At 45.4% G+C, this 23,109-nt stretch overlaps 1 protein-coding gene across 1 annotated transcript in view; it reads left to right on the top strand.

The window, feature by feature from the left end:
* Positions 1 to 22,277, top strand: part of Slc28a1 (solute carrier family 28 member 1) — a 50,059-nt gene extending 27,782 nt beyond the window's left edge. Inside the window, exons 9-18 of the mRNA XM_076848780.2 lie at positions 2,146 to 2,226; positions 3,669 to 3,749; positions 6,559 to 6,684; positions 13,955 to 14,085; positions 15,382 to 15,550; positions 15,668 to 15,865; positions 20,265 to 20,346; positions 21,636 to 21,734; positions 21,824 to 21,935; positions 22,205 to 22,277. Of these exons, the coding sequence (XP_076704895.1) occupies positions 2,146 to 2,226; positions 3,669 to 3,749; positions 6,559 to 6,684; positions 13,955 to 14,085; positions 15,382 to 15,550; positions 15,668 to 15,865; positions 20,265 to 20,346; positions 21,636 to 21,734; positions 21,824 to 21,935; positions 22,205 to 22,277 (1,152 nt within the window). The remainder of the gene's footprint in view (positions 1 to 2,145; positions 2,227 to 3,668; positions 3,750 to 6,558; positions 6,685 to 13,954; positions 14,086 to 15,381; positions 15,551 to 15,667; positions 15,866 to 20,264; positions 20,347 to 21,635; positions 21,735 to 21,823; positions 21,936 to 22,204) is intronic.
* The last annotated feature ends 832 nt before the right edge of the window (positions 22,278 to 23,109 follow it).

Raw genomic sequence — 23,109 nt, 5'->3', positions numbered from 1 at the left:
CCTGCCTCAGCCTACCCTACTCACTGGAATTATAGGCATGCACCACGATGCCCCATTCCCTTTCGTTTTGAACGAGAACCTAAATTTGATTGCTCTAGACTCTACCTTCTTCAAAATCAAATCAACAGGGCCTTGATCCTCACCCGCTTCTAGCCAGGCTGCTCTTCCTGCACAGCCCAGGGTCTTGAAAGGGCTAGCTGGACTCATTGCCTCTACGCCTTTTATTTCCTCCCCTCCTTGGGTATCCCCACCCTTCCTCTGATACTGCTCCCACCTAGATTGCGTGAGACTTCTGAATTGCTAAGTGCTAACAATTAGCCTCAGGCCTTATCTTACCAGAGCTCTGAGGCACCCCTCAGCTGACTGGGCGTGCCTTCTCAGTTTGTGTCACATGCCTCTTTGGTTGTCTTCCAACCTCTGGCTATTTCCCCTCTTTCCCTTCTTATCCTTCTGTGATGATGATGACCCCAGGGCCCCGTCCTTAGCTCCTGCTCAGCTCACCCCAGGCAGTTTTCTCAGTGTATCACACTCCATCATCTCACCCTTCACTTTTTATTGATGAGTCCCAACTTGATCTGACCCGGATTTCCCCTTAGCTCTTAATCCTTTTATCTAGCTTCCCACTTGATACTCTACTGGGATGTTCCATGGACATCTCAAACCCATCAAGTCTAAAGTGAACTTCCCCCAGACCTCTCCTCTGCCTTTGCCCCTCTGCCTTGTGAAATGTCCAGCTGTTATAGAAAAATTATAGGAAAGGCAGGGAAATTCAGAAGTAGAGGAAAAAAGAAAACAAAATTCCTTTAGCCCCCACTCACAGAAGCCAGTCCTTTGGCTATCAGAGAGCACTGCCTTCCAGGTTCCTTTCTATATTTTTAATATTCCAATTTTCCCATTTAACGTTTTAGCACCAGAATGTTCCCAGATTATTACCAATTCTGCATGACTTCAAAATTGATTAGTTAACAACTGTTTGGAAGATAACACATGAATAGAAAAAAGGCAAAAGATACAAAAAGGCAAAAGGGAAAAATCAAACTCTACTCCTCCCCAAGGCACCTGCTGATGCTGGTTACACTCATATCCTAGTAATGTCCCATGTCACACAAGGCCACAACACAATGCTCTCTCACTTTTTACCCCCATAACAGCATGGCATACACCCCACCCCTCAATAATCCCACCCCCCATATATCTTCTCTTTCTTCGCTTAACAAACTAACTTGGAAATCCGTCCAAAATTTCTATAGAAAGCGTCCTCATTCTTGTGTTCTGATTTAGTGCACCATTGTGTGGTCATGCCAGAGGTTATTAAACTAGTCCTCTGTCTTTTAGATACGTCAGTTTTTGCCAGTCTGAATTATAAATGAGACCACAATAAGAAAGCACTGGGGTGGGGCCAGGGGCCTGGAAAGGAAGGAATAGATGTGAGGGAAATTTTGAAGGAAGAGGTAATGAATCTTGGAGTGAATGAAGAGGCAGGTTAAGGATGGTAGTAGGAAGCGGGGTGACAGGACGAGGTGCTGGTTGAAGGTCCAGGATGAATCTATTCTGAGCTTGTTGGCGCTGAGTGGAAGTGGAACACCAGAATGCATTGGTCCAGAATATGGGAAGGCGATAAAGGGCAGAGTTATAAGCCAGACATTGAGCTCCTGGAGGAGGGGATGTAGTGCAAGTGCTAGGTCCCAGGCAAGCTCCTAATTTAACCTTCAAAACAACCCTGAGGAGTGAGCATTTTATCCCATTCTGGAAACAAAGAAGCAAGTGAGCAAGTGGCACACTCAACCCCTGCTCCCAGCACATGCAGGCCTGTATGTGGGGAGGAGAGAGAGTGTGTGGCCTGGTGGATGTTGCTATTGAGAGGAAATGGAGAGAATAGTAGTGCCTCCAAAGAGGCCCCACATGCATAGCACCTGGGGTTTTCTGCACTAAAAATAGAGCTTCTTCCCTAGTTGACAATGGTACAGGTGAACTCGGTCACTCCAGGCCTGCCAGCCATAGGGGACCCAGAGCTTCTGTACAATACTGGACTGTCAGGCCTCTGAGAAGCAAGGCCTTGGGATGGAGTGGGCTGTTAGGGCCCTGCCTGGCCTCCTGCCACCTCCCTTCCTCTAACCTGGGGTCTTGTGCTCTCTTTCCTGGCAGGTTTTGCCCATCATTATTTTCTTCAGCTGTGTCATGTCAGTTCTCTACTATCTAGGTCTAATGCAGTGGGTAATCTTGAAGGTAAGTACCCTGCACCCAGGCCTGGGCTCTTTTGCAGTCACCAGCTCCCAAGGTCCATAGCCTCCCCAAATCCTTTGATTCCAGGGTTCATACTTTCCCCAAATCCCCTGCCCCCTGAGCCCTCACCCTCCCAAAATCCTTTGCTCCTGAGGTCTATACCTTCCCAGAATCCACTGCTCCCATGATGCCACATTCTTCCAGGACCTATCACTAACCAAACATCTTTCACAAGCTCTCTGGTTATGATACTAAGGAGAAATGGCACCCAGATCCAATGTGGTTTCCATGGGAGAGAGGGTTGTAGTCATTGGGCTATACTGAGTTTTTAGGGAAAAAAATAAAAATGACATACTCAGCTCAGACATACTCAGCTCAGAGGGCTGGGAATGTAGCTCAGTGGTAAAGTGCTTGCCTGGTATGCATGAGGCCTTGGTTCCATCCCCAGCACTAATAATGATAATAGCAACAATAATAATAACCTTGAGAGACTGTAACAGTGGGCCACAGTGAACAGACTTCACATGTAAATATGTCAAATTCTGTGCTTGTGTTCATAAAATCTGCTGCATAAAAACAGGATGCGGGAGACAGTATTGGACCTGGCAAAGATTCTGAGATTTTAGCTGATTAAGCTCAGCATAAATCAGCACCATCAGGTGGCTGCCAGGATGCAAAAACAACCTGTGCTTATGTTAAGAGCACACATTGCATGATGTGAGGGAGGTGACTGTCCCCAGATTTGGAGAATGTGTTCAACCTCAGGGCTGGTACAAATAGATTTTTAATCAAGAGAGTGAAAGGACTTGAAACCACGCCTTCCACAGAACAGTGGAAGGGATAAGGAACAATGGGCCTGGAACAGAAGAAATTAGGGATAAGAAAGCCATCTTTAAATACTTACAGAAGAGAGACTTTGGAAAGGACAGCCAGGGAGGTACTAGCAGTGGAGAGAAATTTCAAGGGAAGCAGATTTCATCTTGACTAGAAAGGAAGATCTTTTTGATACAGTGTTTTCTAGAACCTTTTCCACAAAAACTCTAGTTCCCTAGCATGTTAATAAATATTACTGAAGCTAGGTGCAGTGACATGTGCCTGTAATCCCAGTGACTTGGGAGACTGAGGCAGGAAGATCACAAGTTCCAGCCCAGACTGGGCAATTTAGCAAGACCCCATCTCAAACTAAACTAAAAAGGGCTGGGGATATAGCTCAGTGCTAAAGCGCTTGCTTAGCATGAGTGAATTTGGTTCCCAGACCACCAAAAATAATAAAATTAAACTTAAAAAGAGGTCACAAGAGCAATGAAATTTCAATGTGAGTTTTGGGGAGGACAATCAAAATATATCAATGTCCTGTGCTGGGCTGGGAGTTAGAAGACTTGCAAGACTCTCTGATTCTGGAGCTTGATAATTCAGCTCCTAAAAAGCAGCCTGCTTGCTTTTAGATTGCCTGGCTGATGCAGGTCACCATGGGAACCACAGCCACTGAGACCCTGAGTGTGGCAGGAAACATCTTTGTGGGCCAGGTGAGTACTATAAATTTCTCTAAGAGGGTGGAGGCCCTGAAGCCATGGAGCTCTGATTCAGTCCACTGAAGAGCCATTTAAACCTTCTCCCAAGGTCATCAAAGGCTGCTATCCCAAAGGTCCTCCATATGGAGGCTATGCTCTTTGCCTAGCTCATGCCAGAGAGGATCTGCCTGGCACCTGCTGCCACTCTAACCCTAGGCTGACTTCATTAGCTTAGAGACTCACAAATCCTACATGAGAAAACTGAGGCTCCTGGGATAGGAACAGTGTGATCAGTAGCCCACAGTATAAGCCAAGACTTATAATCCAGATTTTCTCCTTCCTCTCCAGTGTTCTTTCTGCTACACCATTTTGTCTTTTTTACCCCCACCATCTTTCTGAAAGTGTATTTTCCAAAGTAAACATGACTGAAGGTGCCATGAGTCCCGAGTCCCTTCAGGCCCAACCCTCTTGAGTGAGGAAGACTCTGGAGGCCTTTTCAGGGTCTATCCTGGCCCATCTACCTAACATTTGAGTCCCCAAGGGACACACTTGTCAAAAGATGCCATATTTGAATAGTTTATGAAACTTTGGAAACTATTTGCATCTTTTTTTGCTTTGGTATGTGTTGATTTCAATTTTTTTTTTGTTTTGTTTATTTTTATCCAACTAAGACAGATGTGCTGACAGGCAGAGTGTCCCAAATATTCCTTAAAATGTTCAAAATAGGGCTAGGAATGTAGCTCAGTGGCAGAGCACTTACCTAGTACGTGCAAAGCCCCGGGTTCAGTCCTCAGTACTAAATAAATTAATAAATAAATAGAGTAAGAAAGAAGACACTGATATACAAAGGCATTTACTTTATATGAGAGGCTGCAAATGCAATCTGTTTCTACTGATAAAATATAAATTGCATTGAATGTGTCACTGGGTGACATAAGGAGCTCCCAAGGTAAATTAACTTTGCACAAGTGGTTGGTCAAGTTGACCTAGATTTCTGCCTCATTTCCTTCGAGAGGAGGAGATGGGGAACCTTCAAAAATTACTGGCATCATTTCAACCTGTAAATGTGTCCACTCCCTCCCTAGGGATTTGCACCAGCCCCGTTGCTTTAAATGTTTAATTAATTAATTAATTTTTTGAGCTACATTGCCCAAGCTGGGCTGAAATTTGATCTTCCAGCTTCACTCTCCTGCATACCTGGGATTACAGGTGTGCACCACCATGCCTGCCCTTAAATGCTTGAAATGTCTCTCATATCCCACTCTGGAGCCCTGAATTCTCCCCTGAACTTGACTGACATGTCAACTGGTTTCTTAACTTTCCTCTTGGATATCTCAAATTCAGTAGGCTAAATCGTAAATACAGGACGCTTGACTTTCTCCCTCATCACAGCTGTGCCTCTCTCTAAGACTTTCCCTTCTCAGTAAATTATGTCACCTTCCACCACGTTGTTCAGACAGAACTCAGAGCCATCCTTCCTTCCTCTGCTTCCCTTGCTCCATGCACCCCCACCTGTCAGCAAGTCCTGCAGCTCTGCCTCCACATCACATGCACACTTGCCCTCTGCCCTTCTTCCTTGCTACTACCCACCCTGTCTCTCACCTGGATGGTGCTTTCACCTGCCTGTTCTCCCTGCTTCCATCCCACCTCTCCTATCCATCCTTTTTTATATCTGCCTGAGTGATCCATCAAAAACACCTCTAAGGGCTGAGGATGTGGCTCAAGCAGTAATGCACTCGCCTGGCATGCGTGGGGCGCTAGGTTCGATCCTCAGCACCACATACAAATAAAAGAAATAAAGATGTTGTGTCCACTGAAAACTGAAAAATAAATATTAAAAAATTCTCTCTCTCTCTCTTCACGTCTAAGGCCAGGTACAGTGGCACACATTTGTAATCCCAGCAACTCAGAGCCTGAGGCAAGAGGATCACAAGTTCAAGGCCAGCTTTAGCAACTTAGCAAGACCCTGTCTCAAAATAAAAATTTAAAAAGGGGCTGGGGATGCAGCTCAGTGGCAGTGAGCTTACTTACCATGCATGAGACCCTGGGTTCAATCCATACTACTATAAATAAATACCTCTAACTACTAAGCATGCTTTTATTCCATCTCTCTATTTCTACTTACATTATTTATCTACTTAGCTCCTTATTGATTATCCATAACCTCTCTTCCTCCATAAAAACCCCTCTCCCACCTTCCACTGCTCCCAGGATATAAACTATTTATCATGGTATCCCCATCCTACAAAACAGTGCCTAGAACATAGTAGGTGCTCCATAACTGAATGGATACTGGATAAAGAGGGGCTCCAGGCTTCCCCACATGCTCTGAAATAAACTCACCTTGCATACCCTGTCTTGTTTCTTTACAACAAGCCTCATGGCTTTATGAGAAGCTCAGGCCTGGAGTTAACCTGTGCTTCCCCCCCAACCCCTTTGCATGAGCACAGGTAATTCTCAGCACCTCTCTGAAGTTCTCTTTGCTCTCCTGGAAATGGGATGCCCAGTTCTGCCTCAGAAGGTTGAGAGTCATGACAGTGAGGTGCTTAGTAGGGTGCCTGTCACATGGCAGCAGTCCACACATGGGAGCATTATCAAATTAAGAGGGAGGCACGGGGGACCTTCCATAGAAGTGGGTCAACACGGAGGTTCAGAGAGTCTCAGCCAAGTACAGACCACAGTTCTGACCTCACCCCCTCCCCATGTCTCTTCCCTAGGGATTCCTCAATGCTTACTCTGACCTCCTGGCTCTCAGGGCAGAGGCTGGGAGGGGAAAGTACCCAATCACCCCAGCTCAGCCCTCTGCCATGTTTCCCATTTGTAGACTGAGGCTCCTCTACTGATCCGGCCCTACTTGGCAGACATGACGCTCTCTGAAGTCCATGTGGTCATGACTGGAGGCTTTGCCACCATCGCGGGAAGCCTGCTGGGCGTCTACATCTCCTTTGGGGTAGGGACAACTTTCCCTCTGCTTGGTTATACTGAGGGCCAGAAACCCACATTTGGGGGCACCCCATGCAGATCTGGGCCAGGGCATCCCTGGGATGTTCTCTCTTGGACCTCAAGCTCAGTTGCTGGGCTGGTGTGAGGAGACACCTCACCTGAGTGACACAGGCCTGAAGGGCTGGACCATTTGTCCATTCTTCTTACATGATCACTGGAGACAAAGATTCCCAGGGTTCTCTTTACTGAGCACCTACTACATGCCAGGCAATATGCTAGACGTTTTAGTATCCCCATTTTACAGTGAGAAAATTGAGGCTCAGAGAACAAGTAATGCTTAAAGCTAGGATCTGAGTCCAGATATATGTGATTCCAAAATTCATGCGCATTTCTCCAAGAACTCACACTTAGGCTGTCCTTGGAGGTCTGTGTTACTCTCCACCAATTGCCTCCCCACAATCTTTGGGCTCAGGTCCTTCCTCTTCTCTTAAATTATTGCTGTGCAACTTACAGAGCACACTGCATTCATAGGTTAAATTCCAGTGGTGTGAATTGGTCCCTTAAATCAACCACAGTACTACTTCCTGGTAGGTAGAAAGGAATCTTCAAATGTGTTCCCTACAAATTGCTGAGTTAACAATGTTATATATTTATAATATACCTTGTTCCTATTTTTGCTTTCATATACAAATTGTCAAAATCTTATTTTAAACAATCAAAGAAATTCTTAGTTATTGTGGAAGTGAATAAAGTTTTAGAAATTTCTCTTCCTGCCAGATGCAGTTGTGCATGCCTATAATCCTAATTGGGGAGGTTAAGGCAGGAGGATTGCAAGTTTGAGGAAAGCCTAGGCAACTTAGTGAGAGCTGCAGTAACTTAGAGAGATCCTGTCTCAAAATAAAAAAAAAAAAATTAAAAGGACAAGGGAGGTATTTCAGTGGTAGCATGCTTTTGGGTTCAATCCCCACTACTCAAAATAAATAAATAAATAATAAAATAATAAAATAAAAAATAAAAAACCTCTCTCTTCCTTACTGGTGGCACATGGCTGTAGTCCCTGCTACTGGGAGGCTGAGGCATGAGAAACTGCTTCAGCAACAGAAGTTCAAGGCCAACCTGCACAACATAGTGAGACCTTGAGAACCCTGTCTCATTATAAAACAAATCCATGGTGACTGCTTTTAATTGCTTAAAACAATGGTTCTCAAAGTGTGGTTCATGGACCAGCATCATCTGAGAATTTTTTTAAAATGTCTATTCTTGGGCCCACTGCAAACCTACTGAGCAAGCCTTCCAGTGACTCTGATGCTAGAGACTCACTGACTTTAAATATGTCATTCCAGATCCTTCTGTGTAAATAGTGATTTATCTACACCTGAATGCACACACACTTTATTTCTTTATAAAAGATGAGATACTTCTACCCATACTTTTCTGCAACTTGCTTTTTTCTTATATATTCTGAGCATGACACAAAAATACAGAAGTATAAAGAAGGTTGACAGAGCTAATAAAAATGGAAAACATTCTGTGTGGACAAAATCATTACACACAGAAGGTAGGGAACATCTATATTTAAAAAATTATCTGGAGAAAATGGTTATTATAAAAACTGTGCAGATGTTCAAAGAAATTAAAACAATATTTATTTCATGTTTTTTTCTAAATGAGTCACAATACTTTATATACCTCTAAATCGCAAGGATGTGGGGTGCTTATCCACTCGTTGTGGAAATAAAATTTGCCAGAGTCTCTGTGGAGAACATCTATCTATCAGTCAATTTAAAAATGTTCCTTCCCAGCTGGGTACAGTGGCACACTCCTGTGATCCCATCGATTCAGGAGGCTGAGTCAAGAGGACCACAAGTTTGAGGGCAGCCTCAGCAACTTAGGGAGGCCCTAAGCAAATTAGCGAGATCCTGTCTCAAAATCAAAAATAATTTTGGTTTAATGGGTTTAATACCAAGCTTAAAAAAAAAAGTTTCTTCCCCTTGATCCAGCTAGGGAGATTATGATATAGAAATGTTTTCACAAATGTTTTAAAATACAAAATTTTGACATTAGTTCTAATAGCAAGAAACTTGGAAACAACCTAAATGTCCAACTTATTGTTGGGATAATAATAATAATAATAATCCAATAATAAGCTGGATGAGTGAGTGAGTTAGTCCATACAATGTGATGCCACTCAGTGCTTGGAGTGAGGAAGGTTGTGGGTACCAACTGAGCTATCTTTGCCTGCCCCCCCTCACCCCTGTACTATGTATATAGGCACTGGAAGGACAGAATGACCCACTGTCCCATTCACAGTGCCAAATTCCACCTATCCCATTTATGATCTTGAGGTGGCTGGTGGGGATGGATGACAGGACAAGCCAGCCTACCCCTTAGTCCCTCTTTCACTCAGGACCTTTGACCACACCAGTAAGGTCAGCTCCATATTTCCATGAACTACCTGGGCAGAATTGGTGATTATGTGACTTTTAAAGAAGGCCCCTTGCACTCTGTGGCTTTGTCTTCCAGCCTGACACCCTCCTGTTTAGTATTCCAGAACCATCATTTGATTTGCATCTTGTCTTACCAAGATCCAAATGCATCCCTGCCTACCCCACCACCAATGGTTTTTTGGAAAGAATTTGATATTTCAAATTGGGAACTCAGAACTTTGTTCCTAAAACCTTTTTCATGGTGAAATACTAGGGAAAGGGAATGACATAATATTTTTGGTGACTTAGGGCCTTTAAATGTTTTTATATTTCTCGGGGCTCCAAAGTCAGTTATAAGAACATGCCTAGTATTCTTTTTAGCACATGGGCATTGCCGAGACTTCTACCATTACTTAAAAGTTAACTGTGGGTGCTCCTAAACTTACAATGGGGCCACATCCTGATAAACCCATGGTGAGTTGAAAATGCATATACTTCACTTAACCTATGGACCATTCTGACTTAGCCACATAGTGCGCTGCATGCAGAGCATTGAGATGTTTCCTTGGACTGGACCATTAGCTCAGCTGCCTGAGAGCTGCTGCTACCAGCATTGCAAGAGTATCTTGCATATTATTAGCATATCACTTGCCGAATGTGACTGACTAGCCCAGGAAAGATCAAACTTCAAAATTCAAAGTACAGGGCTGGGGTTGCAGCTCAGTGGCAGAGTGCTTGCCTAGCATGCATGAGGCACTGGTTTGATCCTCAGCACCACATAAAAATAAACAAATAAAGTAAAGGTTACAAAAAAATTAAAACCAAAAAATTCAAAGTACAGTGTCTATAGTGTGTATCACTTTCACACTATCCTAAAGTAAAAAATCAGTCAGTTGAAACGTTATTAAGCTGAAAATGATCTGTGCTGGAAGAACTCCCTCCCTTTCACACAATCTGGCTTAAAACTCAGTCCCCCTTCTTCCCTTTCTTACACCAGAGTCCACCCAGTCCTGGCAGTCTGGCCTCCTAACTGACAGGGCCTCGGTGCCCACCTCCGTTAGCTCCACAGAATGTGCAGAGGCACCCAGGATGAGCCATGTGATCACAGATTTCTGGGCTTGGAAGCCCCTGGCTACAGCCATAGTGGCTTGGGGAGGAAAAGGTCACCTAACACCTTCCTCCTTCCTTCTCCTTCCCTCCTCCTACTGGATCCACCTCCAATCTGGTTCCAGAGCAGCTCTCTTCTGCCCCCACCTGGCTCTGGGCCTCCTTTACCCAGTCCTGGGCTTTCCCCATGGTCTCCTCTCAACTCCTTCTCAAGGCTAGCTCCTCGGGGTGTCTCTGGTTCTTCCCTCAACCCCTGAATTCCAGAAGATCCCTTTTGCTCTCTCCTCCAAGCTACTAATTTCTTAAGACCTTTTTCTTTATGGCTCAACTTCTAACTCCCTTTTCCTCACCCTTCCTATGGCCCATATCCACATAGTTCCAGACCCACAGGGTCCAACACAATGGCCACTAGCCACACATGACTATTGAGCACCTGAAATAAGGTTAATCCAAAATGAGATGTGTTGCAAAACTTAGCACAGAAAAAAAATATTTTATTAATAAGTTGATACTGATTACATTGTGGGAAGAACATATTTGGATATATTGGGTTAATTAAAACATTGTTAAAATTGAATTTTAACTATTTATTTTTACTTTTAAAATGCAGCTACTAGAAAATGTGAAATTATGGATGTGCTTCCCTTTATATTTGTATTGGACAATGCTAGTCTAGGCTTTCTCCCATGGTCCCCAGCTCCAAGGGGTCACTCAATGGAATTATTTCAATTGTGACCTCCACATATGGCTCCGTCTTCACTGTTTTCCCCAAGCCTCTGGAGTAGGCACCAGTTTTCTCTACTGACACCTAGAAACTCACATCTCTACTCTGGCTCAGAGGCCACCCTGCACGAGAACCAGATGTGTACCTCAAGCCCTGAAAACAGGCTGGCCAGTGACATGAATTAGTTGTCCACTCAAGTTCCTCAATGAATTGTGCAAGAGTGGCTGCCTCAGAGACAGGGTCTGTGAGCCTACTGCTTAGTTTCCACATCCACAAAAGAGCAGACCTACTGGCCACCTCCCAGCAGTATAAGATTAAAGGCAATAATAGGCAGAAAATGCTTAAGAGCATGGTGTTAAAGAAGTAGTAGTTCTTTTCCTGACATATTGGAGTCAGAAATCTGTCCCACATGGCCCATTTTATGGTTTGTACTGGGTTTATTTCCTTTCTCAGTAAAAATCCTTTCCAAAATTGAAGCAGAGTGTTCTTATCCTCTCTCCTCTCTCTACATGGGACTATGGGTAGAGAGTGGAGGCCGTTGGGCAGGGGAAGGCCTAGGATGCTGGGAAAGAGGAAATGGATTCCTGAGCTGGTGCCTGGGAGGCAGGGCTGGGGGACAGCATGACCCTGCAGAGTGACTGGCAGTGGAGGGCCATACATGGGCTGAGCCAGCACCCAAACTGACTGTCTGTACAAGACTCAACCCTTTCTATGAAGAGCAGGGAATGACCAGCTGTGGTCACAACCAGCCCACTTAAAGGACGGAGTCCAGCAATATGACAACAGCAGAGTGTGTGCCTGCTGGGAATCAAGTTTATAAGCCAGATGTAATCTCTAAACTGGAGGAAAAGGCAATGTTGTGTCTGGCAGAGGGGAAAGCCCATGACAGATGTAACACTGTCCCCCTGGAGGCAGGCAGCCCAGGAGAAAGCAAGTGAAGTCCCCTGCCCCCAGGTAGGCTTTATCCTCTGAGTTCCCAAGTGCCTGGCCTGAGGAGGTGTCAGGGCTGCTGCTGGTTCTTGTTTGTGTTTCAAGGGGTGTCTGCACTTCATTGAAAAGAAACAACTGGGGTTTAGAAAAAGAAGGCATAGCCTGTGTATCAGAGCCTGAGATGGTCTCCAGCCCTGGTTCCTCATCTGCACTTCCTGTACTTCCCTTAGATGATGATAAGCTGTCCCACCATTTCTTCTGTACTCTGCTTTTATTAGCAGAGCATATGTCTTCAACTTACCTCCCTACTTCTTTTCCTTTTTATTAAAAATTTAAAAACTGAGATTGGCAGCTACTTGGGAAGTTGAAACATGAGGATCACAAATTCAAGACCAAATAAAATATAAAAAGGGCTAGAGATGTAGCTCAATGGTAAAGTGTCCCTGGGTTCAATCCCCAGTACCAAAAAAACAAAAACAAAATCCAAAACAACAGCTGTCCACAGAGGCACATGCCTGCAATCCCAGCAGTGAGGGAGGCTGAGTCAGGAGGATCACAAGTTCAAAGCCAGCCTAGCAAAAGCGAGGCACTAAACTCAGTGAGACCCTGTCTCTAAAAAAAAAAAAAAAAAAAAAAAAATACAAAATGGGGCTGGGGATGTGACTCAGTGGTCAAGTGCCCTGGGTTCAATCTCTAGTACCCACCCCCCTGCAAAAAAAATCCAAAACAACAGTGATTAAACAAACAAACATGCTATTGGCTTAATATAAACTTAAAGGAGAAAAAGACTATTTTGCTGTTCTGGGTATTGTGAAAGATGTCAAAATGCACCAAGAAGAGAAAAATGACTCCTGGCCCCACTTGCCAGCCAGGGGCAATTATGGAGTATTTCTGACCTTTTTTTATGACTATTTTTTTTTAGAGCAACAAAATTGAGAGCAAGATAGAGAGATTTCCCATCTATCTTCTGCCTTCACCCTTGCATATTCTCCTTGTCACCAACATCTGCTCTTCTTTTTATGCATAGTTTTCGAGTTGTCTTTCTCCCATGGTTGTGGTTCTGCTCTATGTGCAGTTTTGTGGGCACTTCCTTGCGTCATCAGGAGACCTTGTAACTGTGGTTTGTGATGGCAGCCTGACTGTGTTTAGCCATTCTTCCAATGTTAGATGTTTGAGTCGCTTCTAGTTTTACCATTTGTAAACAACAGGCTGGGGTGGGGGGAAGTGCCTCATCTATCTCTGTGGAAGAGGACAGGGAAAGCAAAGGGTTTGGGACCACAGTGAGGATAAAGCTTCTGGAAGGGAAAACTCTAGGAGCTGATGCTTCACCATCTTGCTGGGGAGGGCTTTTACAGAGTGGCTCCCAGAGGCAGACCCAGGACCACAGATGGCTCTTAGAGGAGGCAGATTTCCTAACAGTTCCCTAACTGCAAGAGAGGGTGTGATGAGCCGCCCTGAAGTGGGGAGTTCCCCAATATAGTAAGTATTCAAAGATGGATCCAATTCAGGGATTATAATCCCACACAGTACATAACCTACGACAAGGTTGAATTGGGTTACATCTTTGATCTGTCTCAACTCTCAGGTTCTGGAGCTTTGTTTGATCCATCACAAACCCTTTAGTTAATGGAAATCTCAGCTCATGGTTATGAGGGGTTAAAGAGAGACAGTCTTGAAAGGAAGGAAGAACCTTGAACCTGAAGCCAAAAGATATGATGAGTTTTAATTCTTTTATAGGTAGGGAAACTGAGGCCCCAAAGGATTGAATATGGTTTGCCCTCAAGTTTCCCTAACTATAAAATGTGGGTAACAAACCTTCCCTTTCCCCACCTATAAATGGGGGGGGGGTAACAATACTTGCCAGGCCCAGTTTACAGAAGTACTGGGAGGAAATATGTGGGCTTTTACATGTAGCCTGTGACCCTCTATACATAAAAGGTATAATTATTAGTACAATGACAATGACAATGAGGACATTAATGACAATGAGGATATACCAGTGGGACGGAGTACATATTTCCCCTGCTGCCCCGGGTCACTCTCCTTGGCAGTGGCCCTTTCCTTTAACTGTCCTCTCTCTCATCCTGCAGATCGATCCTGCGTCATTAGTTGCTGCCTCTGTGATGGCTGCCCCTTGTGCCTTGGCCCTCTCCAAGCTGATGTACCCAGAGGTGGAGGAGTCCAAGTTCAAGAGTAAGGAAGGAGTGAAACTGAGCCACGGGTGAGAGCAGCAAGGGGGCTGGTAGAGAGGACGGTGGTGCCCGGGACCCAGAGCAGAGGTGGAGGGCAACAGCACGTGTTCTCTCTGCCTATTACTGGCTTCGTGGGGGCTAGGACCACCTCTGCGGTCACTGCTCTGATTGTGGCTTCGCTTGCTAAAACAGACTCCAGTTCTCACATCTTACAACAGACTGGTCCAAGCCTGGGGGTGGGGCCCGGCTCCTAGGGGTGGGGCCCGGCTCCTAGGGGTGGGGCCCGGTCCCTGGAGGTGTGGCCTGATGTGGGAAGGCCATAGAAAGGCTCCGGGCCAAGTTCCCTGAGTGCAGAGCTCTGACCACCAGGTGGCACCACGTTCTGATATGTAAGAGCCAACTTGATACCAGTGACTACTAATATGTCATCACCATGGTCTTAAAAACGTTTAATCGGGGGCCTGGGGGGGGGGGGCAGGGAGAGTGTCGAAGGACCTCCTGGGTGCTAAGCAAATGCTCCACCCCTGAGCTATACCCCCAGCCCATATTAATCCTTTTAAAATGTTGGAAAGATCCAGACGCAATGGTGCATGCCTGTAATTCCGGTAACTCGGGAAATTGAGGCGGGAAGATCCCGAGTTCGAGTCCTTGCCTCAAAATAAAAAGGACTTGGGGTGCAGCTCAGTGGTAGAGGGTCCCTGGGTTCAGTCCCCAGTGCCAAAAATAAACAAACAATAAAATAAGATTAAAAATAAAATAAAGATATTGAAAGGGTACCACTTTGGATTAATATGCTTGAGGACACAATGGGTAGCCCAACCTCAAACCTCCTGAAGCTCTACAGCAGCACTGTCCTACGGAAATAGACTGCTAGCCATGGGGGTCTATCGCTTTACATTCTCTAGTCACTGTCTTGAAAACAGTACAAAGAAACTGATGATTTTAATAAAATATTTTACTTAGCCAAATACATCTAAAATATTGTCATTTCATCATATATTCAGTGTAAAAAGTACTAAGGATATTTTGCATTTTTTAAAATATGAAGTCCTCAAAAATCTATATATTTTACACTTAAAACAGAACTCAATTTGGACCAGCTTTCTTTCAAGTGGTCACAAGCCATATGGGGCTAACGGCTGCTGCCATGGACAGTGCAGTGCTAGAAATGTGGGTCTTATCCCAGTGCTGGCTCCTTCCTTTGGGTCTCAGAGAAAGTAAGGATTCTCTGATTCTGAAACACCCGTCCAAGGTTCCTCCTGGAACTTCTAGGATGGGGACCCTTGTTGGTGGGCAATCATGATCACTCTTCATCCCAATAACAGAGAGGCCCAAAACCTCGTGGAAGCAGCCAGCGGTGGGGCTGCCATCTCGGTGAAGATGATTGCCAACATCGCCTCCAACCTGATTGCGTTTCTGTCTGTGCTGGCCTTTGTCAATGCTGCCCTCTCCTGGCTGGGAGACATGGTGGAGATCCAAGGGCTCAGCTTCCAGGTGGGATTCCCGGATGTGGAGGGGAAGATCCTGGGGTTGGGGGTGGTGGGTGGTGACCCAGCAAAGCCCAGGCTTTGCCCTCAGTCCTCATCAGTCTTCTTGCTCTTGTACCCTCAGCTCATCTGCTCCTATATCTTGAGGCCTGTGGCCTTCTTGATGGGCGTTGCCTGGGAGGACTGCCCAGTGGTGGCTGAGCTGCTAGGAATCAAGCTGTTTCTGAATGAGTTTGTGGCATATCAGGAACTGTCTCAGTACAGGCAGCGCCGCCTGGCAGGGGTCGAGGAGTGGGTTGGTGCAAAGAAGCAGTGGATCTCTGTGAGTATCTTGGTCCCCTTTCTATGGTGGGGAATGACACAGTTGCTCCTGAGGGACAACCCCTCCACCACACACACACACACACACACACACACACACACACAAAGCTACTTTCCTGGCTACCTGGCTGAGACACACTGTGGCGATGTTTAACCACCCATGTTATTTATTGTCCTGGGAGACAGGACAGCATCAGGCTTACTGCCATCTTCCTCAAGACCTCTCAGGAGGCTGCGGTGCTGGAGAAGAGCATTGTTTGAAGTATCTGAGACCCTGCTCTACCCTAATGCCACCATTGGCTGTGGCATTAGGCTAGCCATTGCACCGCCTGTCTTCTGTTAGAAAACAGGAGTCTAATACTCTGTCTACCCCAAAGAAATACATATGAATGTCCAGTGGGCTACATACATGAGTGTGCTGGGTGGCCTCCCATCATGGTCCCTGTTAATGTATTGGATTCAGTTTAGGGACTGGCTCTTTCTGTGAAATTTTATTTTAAGAACCATAAGATGCTATAAAAATTAACCCTTCTAAAATAAAAACACTAATCCTGATAACATTGAGAATGAAAAAATTGCCAGATGTGGTGGTGCATACTTGTAATCCCAGCAGTTTTGGAGGCTGAGATAGGAGGATGGCAAGTTCGAGGCCAGCCTGTGCAACTTATCCAGACCCTGTCTCAAAATTAAAAATTAAAAAGGGTTGGAGATGTAGCTCAGTGATAGAACACCCCTGAATTATTCAATCCCCAGTACCACACACACACACACACACACACACACACACACACACACGAATGCAAAAATTACCTCTAATTTCATCATACTAAAACTATAGCTATTGTTTATCTATTTTATTCTACTCTTTTAAAGAGAATTTACATAATCTCTACTAAAGCATCCATACTATATTGTAGTATGCCGGGTGACTTCCCACCATGGTCCCTGTTAATATATTGGATTTTCTTCCTTCCTTCCTTCCTTCCTTCCTTCCTTCCTTCCTTCCTTCCTTCTTTCCTTCCTTCCTTTCTCTCTTTCTTCTGTTCTTTGCTTACTATTATGAAATCAGCATCATTTCTTAAAAATGTGGTGGTGCCAGGAACCTAGTACCTAGTAAAGGCTAAGCATGAGCTTTACCACTGAGCTACACCCCCAGCCCACATTATTTAAAAAAATATTTGTTATTTTTTAGTTGTAGTTGGACACAATACATTGTGTGTGTGTGTGTGTGTGTGTGTGTGTGTGCGCGCTGAGGATTGAACCCAGGGCGTTGCATGTGCAAGGTGAGCGCTCTACCCCTGAGCCACAGCCCCAGCCCCCACATGATTTTTGATGTGTGTATCCTCACGTATTTAACCAATCTCCCGCTGTTGGGCCATTCAAATGAATTCCATTACTTGGCTGTACATGCCATACAGTGTGGAAGTGAATCTTTCTGTATAGTACAGTTCCCACCTCTTGGGTCATTTCCGCAGGAGCTTTCCCAGATGTGGGCTGGTTGAATCACATAGCATGAGTCCTCCTGTGGTTGCTGCCAGTAATTTTCCCAAAGGGTTGGAACAACTGAAATTGCCACCAGCTGTGCCCGTGAGCATTTATCTCACCACATGCTGAATAGCACTAGGGAGTTTCTACTTAGAAACAAGTTTTGCTACTTTAATGGGCAAATAGTAGCTCATTGTTTTATTTTTCATTCTTGGGTGACTGAGAAATTTTAGTAAGAAATTTTTCTTAATTTCAATTATTTTTAAGTCTCTCCCTACCCCACCCTCACCACACTTGGGACTACACCCAGGAGTGCTCTACCACTGAACTACATCCCAGCCCTTTTTATTTTTATTTATTTATTTATTTAGTTTTGACACAGGGTATCACTCAGTTGCCCAAACTGGCCTAGAACTTGTGATCCTCCAGCCTCGTGAGTAGCTGAGATTATAGGCATTATGCTTCCAGTAGCCCAGCTTCCAACTACAACTTAAAATAAGTTGTAAATGAATATGTTTTTTAGGTTTTTTTTTAAAAAAGAGTATGAAGTAACAGCATGTTTCCCCTCACTCCTTGTCCTTACTTTGATCTCACCACACCTCAGAGGTAATCAAGTGTCTGATTCTTCATGATTTTTTTTTTCTTTGTAGGAGGTACCAGGGATTGGACTCAGGTGCACTCAACCACTGAGCCATATCCCCAGCCCTATTTGTATTTTTATTTAGAGACAGGGTCTCACTGAGTTGCTTGGCACCTCGCTAAATTGCTGAGGCTGGTCTGGATTTATGATCTTCCTGTCTCAGCCTCCTGAGCCACTGGGATTACAGGCTTGCACCACTGTGCCTGGCCCTGTGCTCAGCTTTTTAATGAATCTTATTCTTTCATTAAGTATTTGTGGAGATTGTTTAAGTGCAAGGCACTCTGCTAGGCAAAAAGGATAAAAAGGGGATTTAAACAACCATGATTCCTGGTCTCATATCTCTCTTATTGAGAGACACAGGCAAAACACAGTAAAGCAGAGTAATGAAAGATTACCACAATTTGTGGTAAATTTTATAAAGGAAAAACAAGTAAAAACAGGGAGGGGGTTCTCTTGGCTGAACTGGTTGGAGAAAGTCTCCTTGAGGTGTAACATTTAGGCCAAGACTTGAAGGGAAGAATATTCTAGACAAAAGAAGAGGCATGTGCAAAGGCCCTGAGATTGAAAGCACATAGTATGCTCAGAGAACTGAGGGTAGTACAGCTAGAGTATATTGTGAGAGTATGGCTCAGGGAGTACAGGAAGTCACTGAAGACTTGACATTTTACATCTTAAGAAAGTCATATGAGCTGGGCATGGTGTTGCATACCTATAATTTCCAGCCATTCAGGAGGCTGAGGCAGGAGGATCACAAACTCGAGGTCAGCCTCAATAACTTAGCAAGACCCTGTCTCAAAATAAAAATAAAAAGGACTGGGATGTAGCTCACTGGTTCACTCTCTCAGAATTAAAAAAAAGAAGAAGAAGATGGTTGTTTAGTTGGTCTATAAAGCACCATTGTATGTGAGCAAGCAGGGATAAGATACCTTAATATTTTTTCAATTAATATTTGCATAAACTTTTAAAATTATAGCATTATAATTACGTATAGTTTTTGAGTTCATTTTAACAAACTAATACATGCAAGGAATTTGTCAATCCCCATTTCCCCATTTTCCCTCCCCTCGTCCCTCCCCCATTCTCCTTACTCTATTTCCTTCACTCCTTTATTATTTAGTTTTGATGCATAAATTAGTTATGTTATAATGAAATTAACTCTTTTCATATTTCCTCTCTATATTTTTCCTTGTTTCTTCTTTCTTTCCCCCTTCATTTTCTATATAAGGATTTGTTTTCTCAACATAGATTTTTATACCAAATCTTTTCTTTTGTGATTTCTCCTATTATTTCTGTAATTTATATGCTAAAATGATATCTGGTAAGTATTAAATCCCTGGAACAAGGCAAGGAAGTCATTAAGACAATGAATTTTATAGTTATAACTGAATTCAAATTCTGACAAAGTCACCTTCTTGCTGTGTGAACTTCTTACTGAACCTGAGTCTCAGTTTGGTCCTCTCCAAAATGAGTGTAATACTATCTTGTAACTATAATTATTATTATCCTAAATTTTCTATCATTCTACATTTAAAATATTTGTCTGCTTCTATGATCTGAAGGGAATTTTATAAACTGTGGGAGATATGGATCTAAGCCAATTTTTTCCCCCAAATTGTTCCATTTGGGGCCTTAATGCTTCTTTCTGGAAAATTAAAAAAAAAAAAAAAAAAAAAAAAACACTTCAGAACAAAACAGAAGCACTACCTTGTTTAATTGCCCACTCAATGCCTGGTATTTCCCATATATCATAATATAATCCTTATCACAGTCCTGAAGCTTCAAGAAGCTGCTGACCTGCGGTGGGGACAAGCCTGGAAGCCAGGCTGGACGCCCAGTGCCTTACTCTTTCCAGTGGACCCCACTGTCCCCTCTCAGCCTGACAGTTCCCCACAAGGTCTCAGGTCCCCACAAGCCCAGGGCTTTCCCAGCCACCGGAAGCAGAAGACTACAGAGCACCAGAAGCGGGGGCCCTTCTCCAAGCGCCCCCTCTGGCCAGAGAGAGAGACTGAACCAGGCTGAATCACACCCCAAAAGGCTGGTATTTAAGAACAGGGGGTTGAAGATGAGAGGAGCGAGGGCAGCTATGTTGTTGAAGTGGCAGAATTCCAGCTGACTTAGATGTGGGAGAGCAAGGCCAGGGAAGGGGCAGCACAGAGGGTTCAGAAGTCAAGGGCACATGGGAAGTGGGTAAAAACAAAGCCAGAGCCTGGGCAGCGTGTTAGTGTCTTGTCCCAACTGAGGGCAGCCCGTCCTCACACACCGTCTGTATTTTCAGGACAGAGCAGAAATTCTCACGACGTACGCCCTCTGTGGATTCGCCAACTTCACCTCTATTGGGATCATGCTGGGAGGCCTGAGTGAGTCCTGTGGGGACCCCCACCCCACCCCGCCCCAGCATCTGAGGGAGTCAGGATCCTGAACTCACTGGGGACTCAGGCCTCAGTTGTCCCACTTGTCTAAGGCAGGAGCCTGAACAAGATGGCCGTGGGGCTCAGCGGCCCAGTCCTAGAGTTCCATGATTTCTCTGCTGCAGGGGATGGCCCCCCTCCAGGTCCTCCTTCAGGAAGCCTCAGGGCTTAGTCCCACAGTTGAAAGGAGGTGATGAAGTGAGTGAGCGGAGAGTGAGTTGGGGACATAAATAAAGGAAGGACACTTCCCACCCCTTCTGTTTCCCATTTCCTGCTTCCCCAAATGTGAGTTCTCAGGGGCAATGTGAGTGCTTCGCAAATGTGTTTTCTCCCTTTTCCCCTCCACATCCCAACAGTAGAGAGGAAGTTTCCACACTGTTCTCAGCTTTTTGCAGGGGGGCGGGTTGTACTAGAACTTGAAGCACACACTTGAAGCCACATCCCCCAGCCCTTTTTATTTTGAAGTTGCTGAGGCTGAGGGCTGGGGCTATAGCTCAGTTGGTAGAATGCTTGCTTCACGTGCACAAGGCCTCTGGGGGCAATCCCCAGCACCTCTCTCTCTCTCTCTCTCTCTCTCTCTCTCACACACACACACACACACACACACACACACACAAGTTGCTGAGGCTGGCCTCCAACTTTTGATCCTCCCACCTCAGCCTCTTGAGTTGTTGGGATTACAGGCATGTGCCACCACAGCTCGCTGTTCTTAGCTCTTCAACAATAACATCCTCTTTTTGCAGCCACCCTGTGGTGCAATCAGCCTTTGTGTGTGTGTGTGTGTGTGTGTGTGTGTGTGTGTGTGATTGTTTCTAAAGTGCTGGGGATCAAACCCAGAACCTTGTATGTGCTCGGCAAGCACTCTACCACGAGCCTACACCCCCAGCCCTAATCAACCCATTTTACAGAGCAAGAAACTGGATCTCTGAGAGTAAAGTAACAGCCCAATTCACTCAACTAACAAGTGGCTGAGCCTATATTTAGTCCCAGGTCTGCCAGATTTGATAGTTAAATTCTTTTTCTGCATCTGCCACTGATGATGCGTAGAGGAGGACTGGATCATATCCTAGGGGGCAGGAGCCAGGCCTTAGAGGACTCCCAAACTCAGGTGACCAGCAGCGACAACATCTGTCCTCTGACCATGCAGAAGAGGAGAATCAGCAGATGAGCCAGACCACAATCTGTGGTCGGAGAGGCACATGGAATCCCTGGCCCTGAGCACTCTTGTCCCCTTGCAGCCTCCCTGGTCCCCCAGCGGAAGAGTGACTTCTCTCAGGTTGTGCTCCGTGCGCTCTTCACGGGAGCCTGCGTGTCCCTGTTGAACGCCTGCGTGGCAGGTGAGTTCAGGCCAGTGGGCTTGGGACTTGGAGCCCTAATCTTCTAGCTGGCCCCTGGGCTGTGCCCACCAGCGGCTTTCCCTCCACAGGAATCCTGTATGTGCCCAGGGGCGCTGAGGTTGACTGTGTGTCCCTCCTGAATAGCACCCTCAGCAGCAGCAGTTTTGAGGTGTACCAGTGCTGCCGCCAGGCCTTCCAAAAGTAAGATCCTGGGCCATGGGGGGAGTGGAGGAGCAAAGTGTGAGGGAGCACACAGCACCCAAGTGCCTGGATGCCTTTGGCACAGGCAGGTAGGGTAGAAAATGTCCTGGCTGTAGCTGACGTGGCATGGGGAGGAGGAAGGGAAGACTTAAGGACCAAATCTGGGGAGGAAGTGTGGACCAGAGACGCAGAGTGACTTTCCCAGGGTGCACAACCTGGCCCGCAGAGGTGGGCCTGGAGCTCACACTGTACCTTTGCTTTCTTTTCAGCACCAGTCTGGAGTTCAGCCCAGTGGCGCTGGACAACTGCTGTCGATTTTACAACCACACAATCTGTACATAGCGGGGACAAAACATCTTTGGGGCCGTTCTTCCCAGGAAGCATCAGTCCTTACCCTTCCCATTCTAGGAAGCCACAGGGCTAGACCTGCCCCCGTCCCACAATTGGGAGGGTGACTGATCAAGTGGGAAGTGATTGGGGACATAAGAAAATGGAGGACACCTCCCACTCCTGATCTCCTTTCCACTCCTCTGTTTCCTAGCTCCCCAAACTTGAGTTCTCAGAGTCACCTCTGCCTTCTCCTCTATCGCCCCTACATCTAACAGCACTATGGACCTTTCTGTTGCTCTCTCCTTGGGGTCTCTCGTGTACACCTTCCCTTGTATTATCACAAGTGTGTCACACCCAAAGCCTCCTTCTCTCCCCTCTTCCCTCCCTGAGTGCCGGACTGTCTTTGTGTCGTCTTCTGCTAGAAGTTGTCTTCTGGAGACCCTTCCTCTGCTTTCAGACTCCCGCACTCCCTTCCCCATGGCGTTTCCCAAATTGATGTCCTGTGGAACATTGTCCCATGGGACAGTCAGAGGATTTCAGGATCCACCAGGTTTGGAAATAAAGTTAGATAGGGTTGGGGGTTTTGTTGTTTGTTTGTTTGTTTATTATTTTTTATTTTTTTTTTACTGTGGACTTGTCCACAATTCATAAGGATATTATATGTTTTCCAAATTTATTTTATCATAAGAATTTTTTTTTTTGGTACTGGGGATTAAATCCAGGGGTACTTTATCCCAGCCTTTTTTGTTGTTGATGTTGCTGTTTTGAAACAGGATCTCACTAAGTTGCCGAGGCTGGCCTTGAACTTGTGATCCTCCTGTCTCAGCCTCCCAAGTAGCTGGGA

This window comes from Callospermophilus lateralis, chromosome 3, assembly GCF_048772815.1.
Source record: "Callospermophilus lateralis isolate mCalLat2 chromosome 3, mCalLat2.hap1, whole genome shotgun sequence".
NCBI classification, from domain to species: domain Eukaryota; kingdom Metazoa; phylum Chordata; class Mammalia; order Rodentia; family Sciuridae; genus Callospermophilus; species Callospermophilus lateralis.
This window is presented reverse-complemented; position numbering and strand designations above follow the sequence as displayed.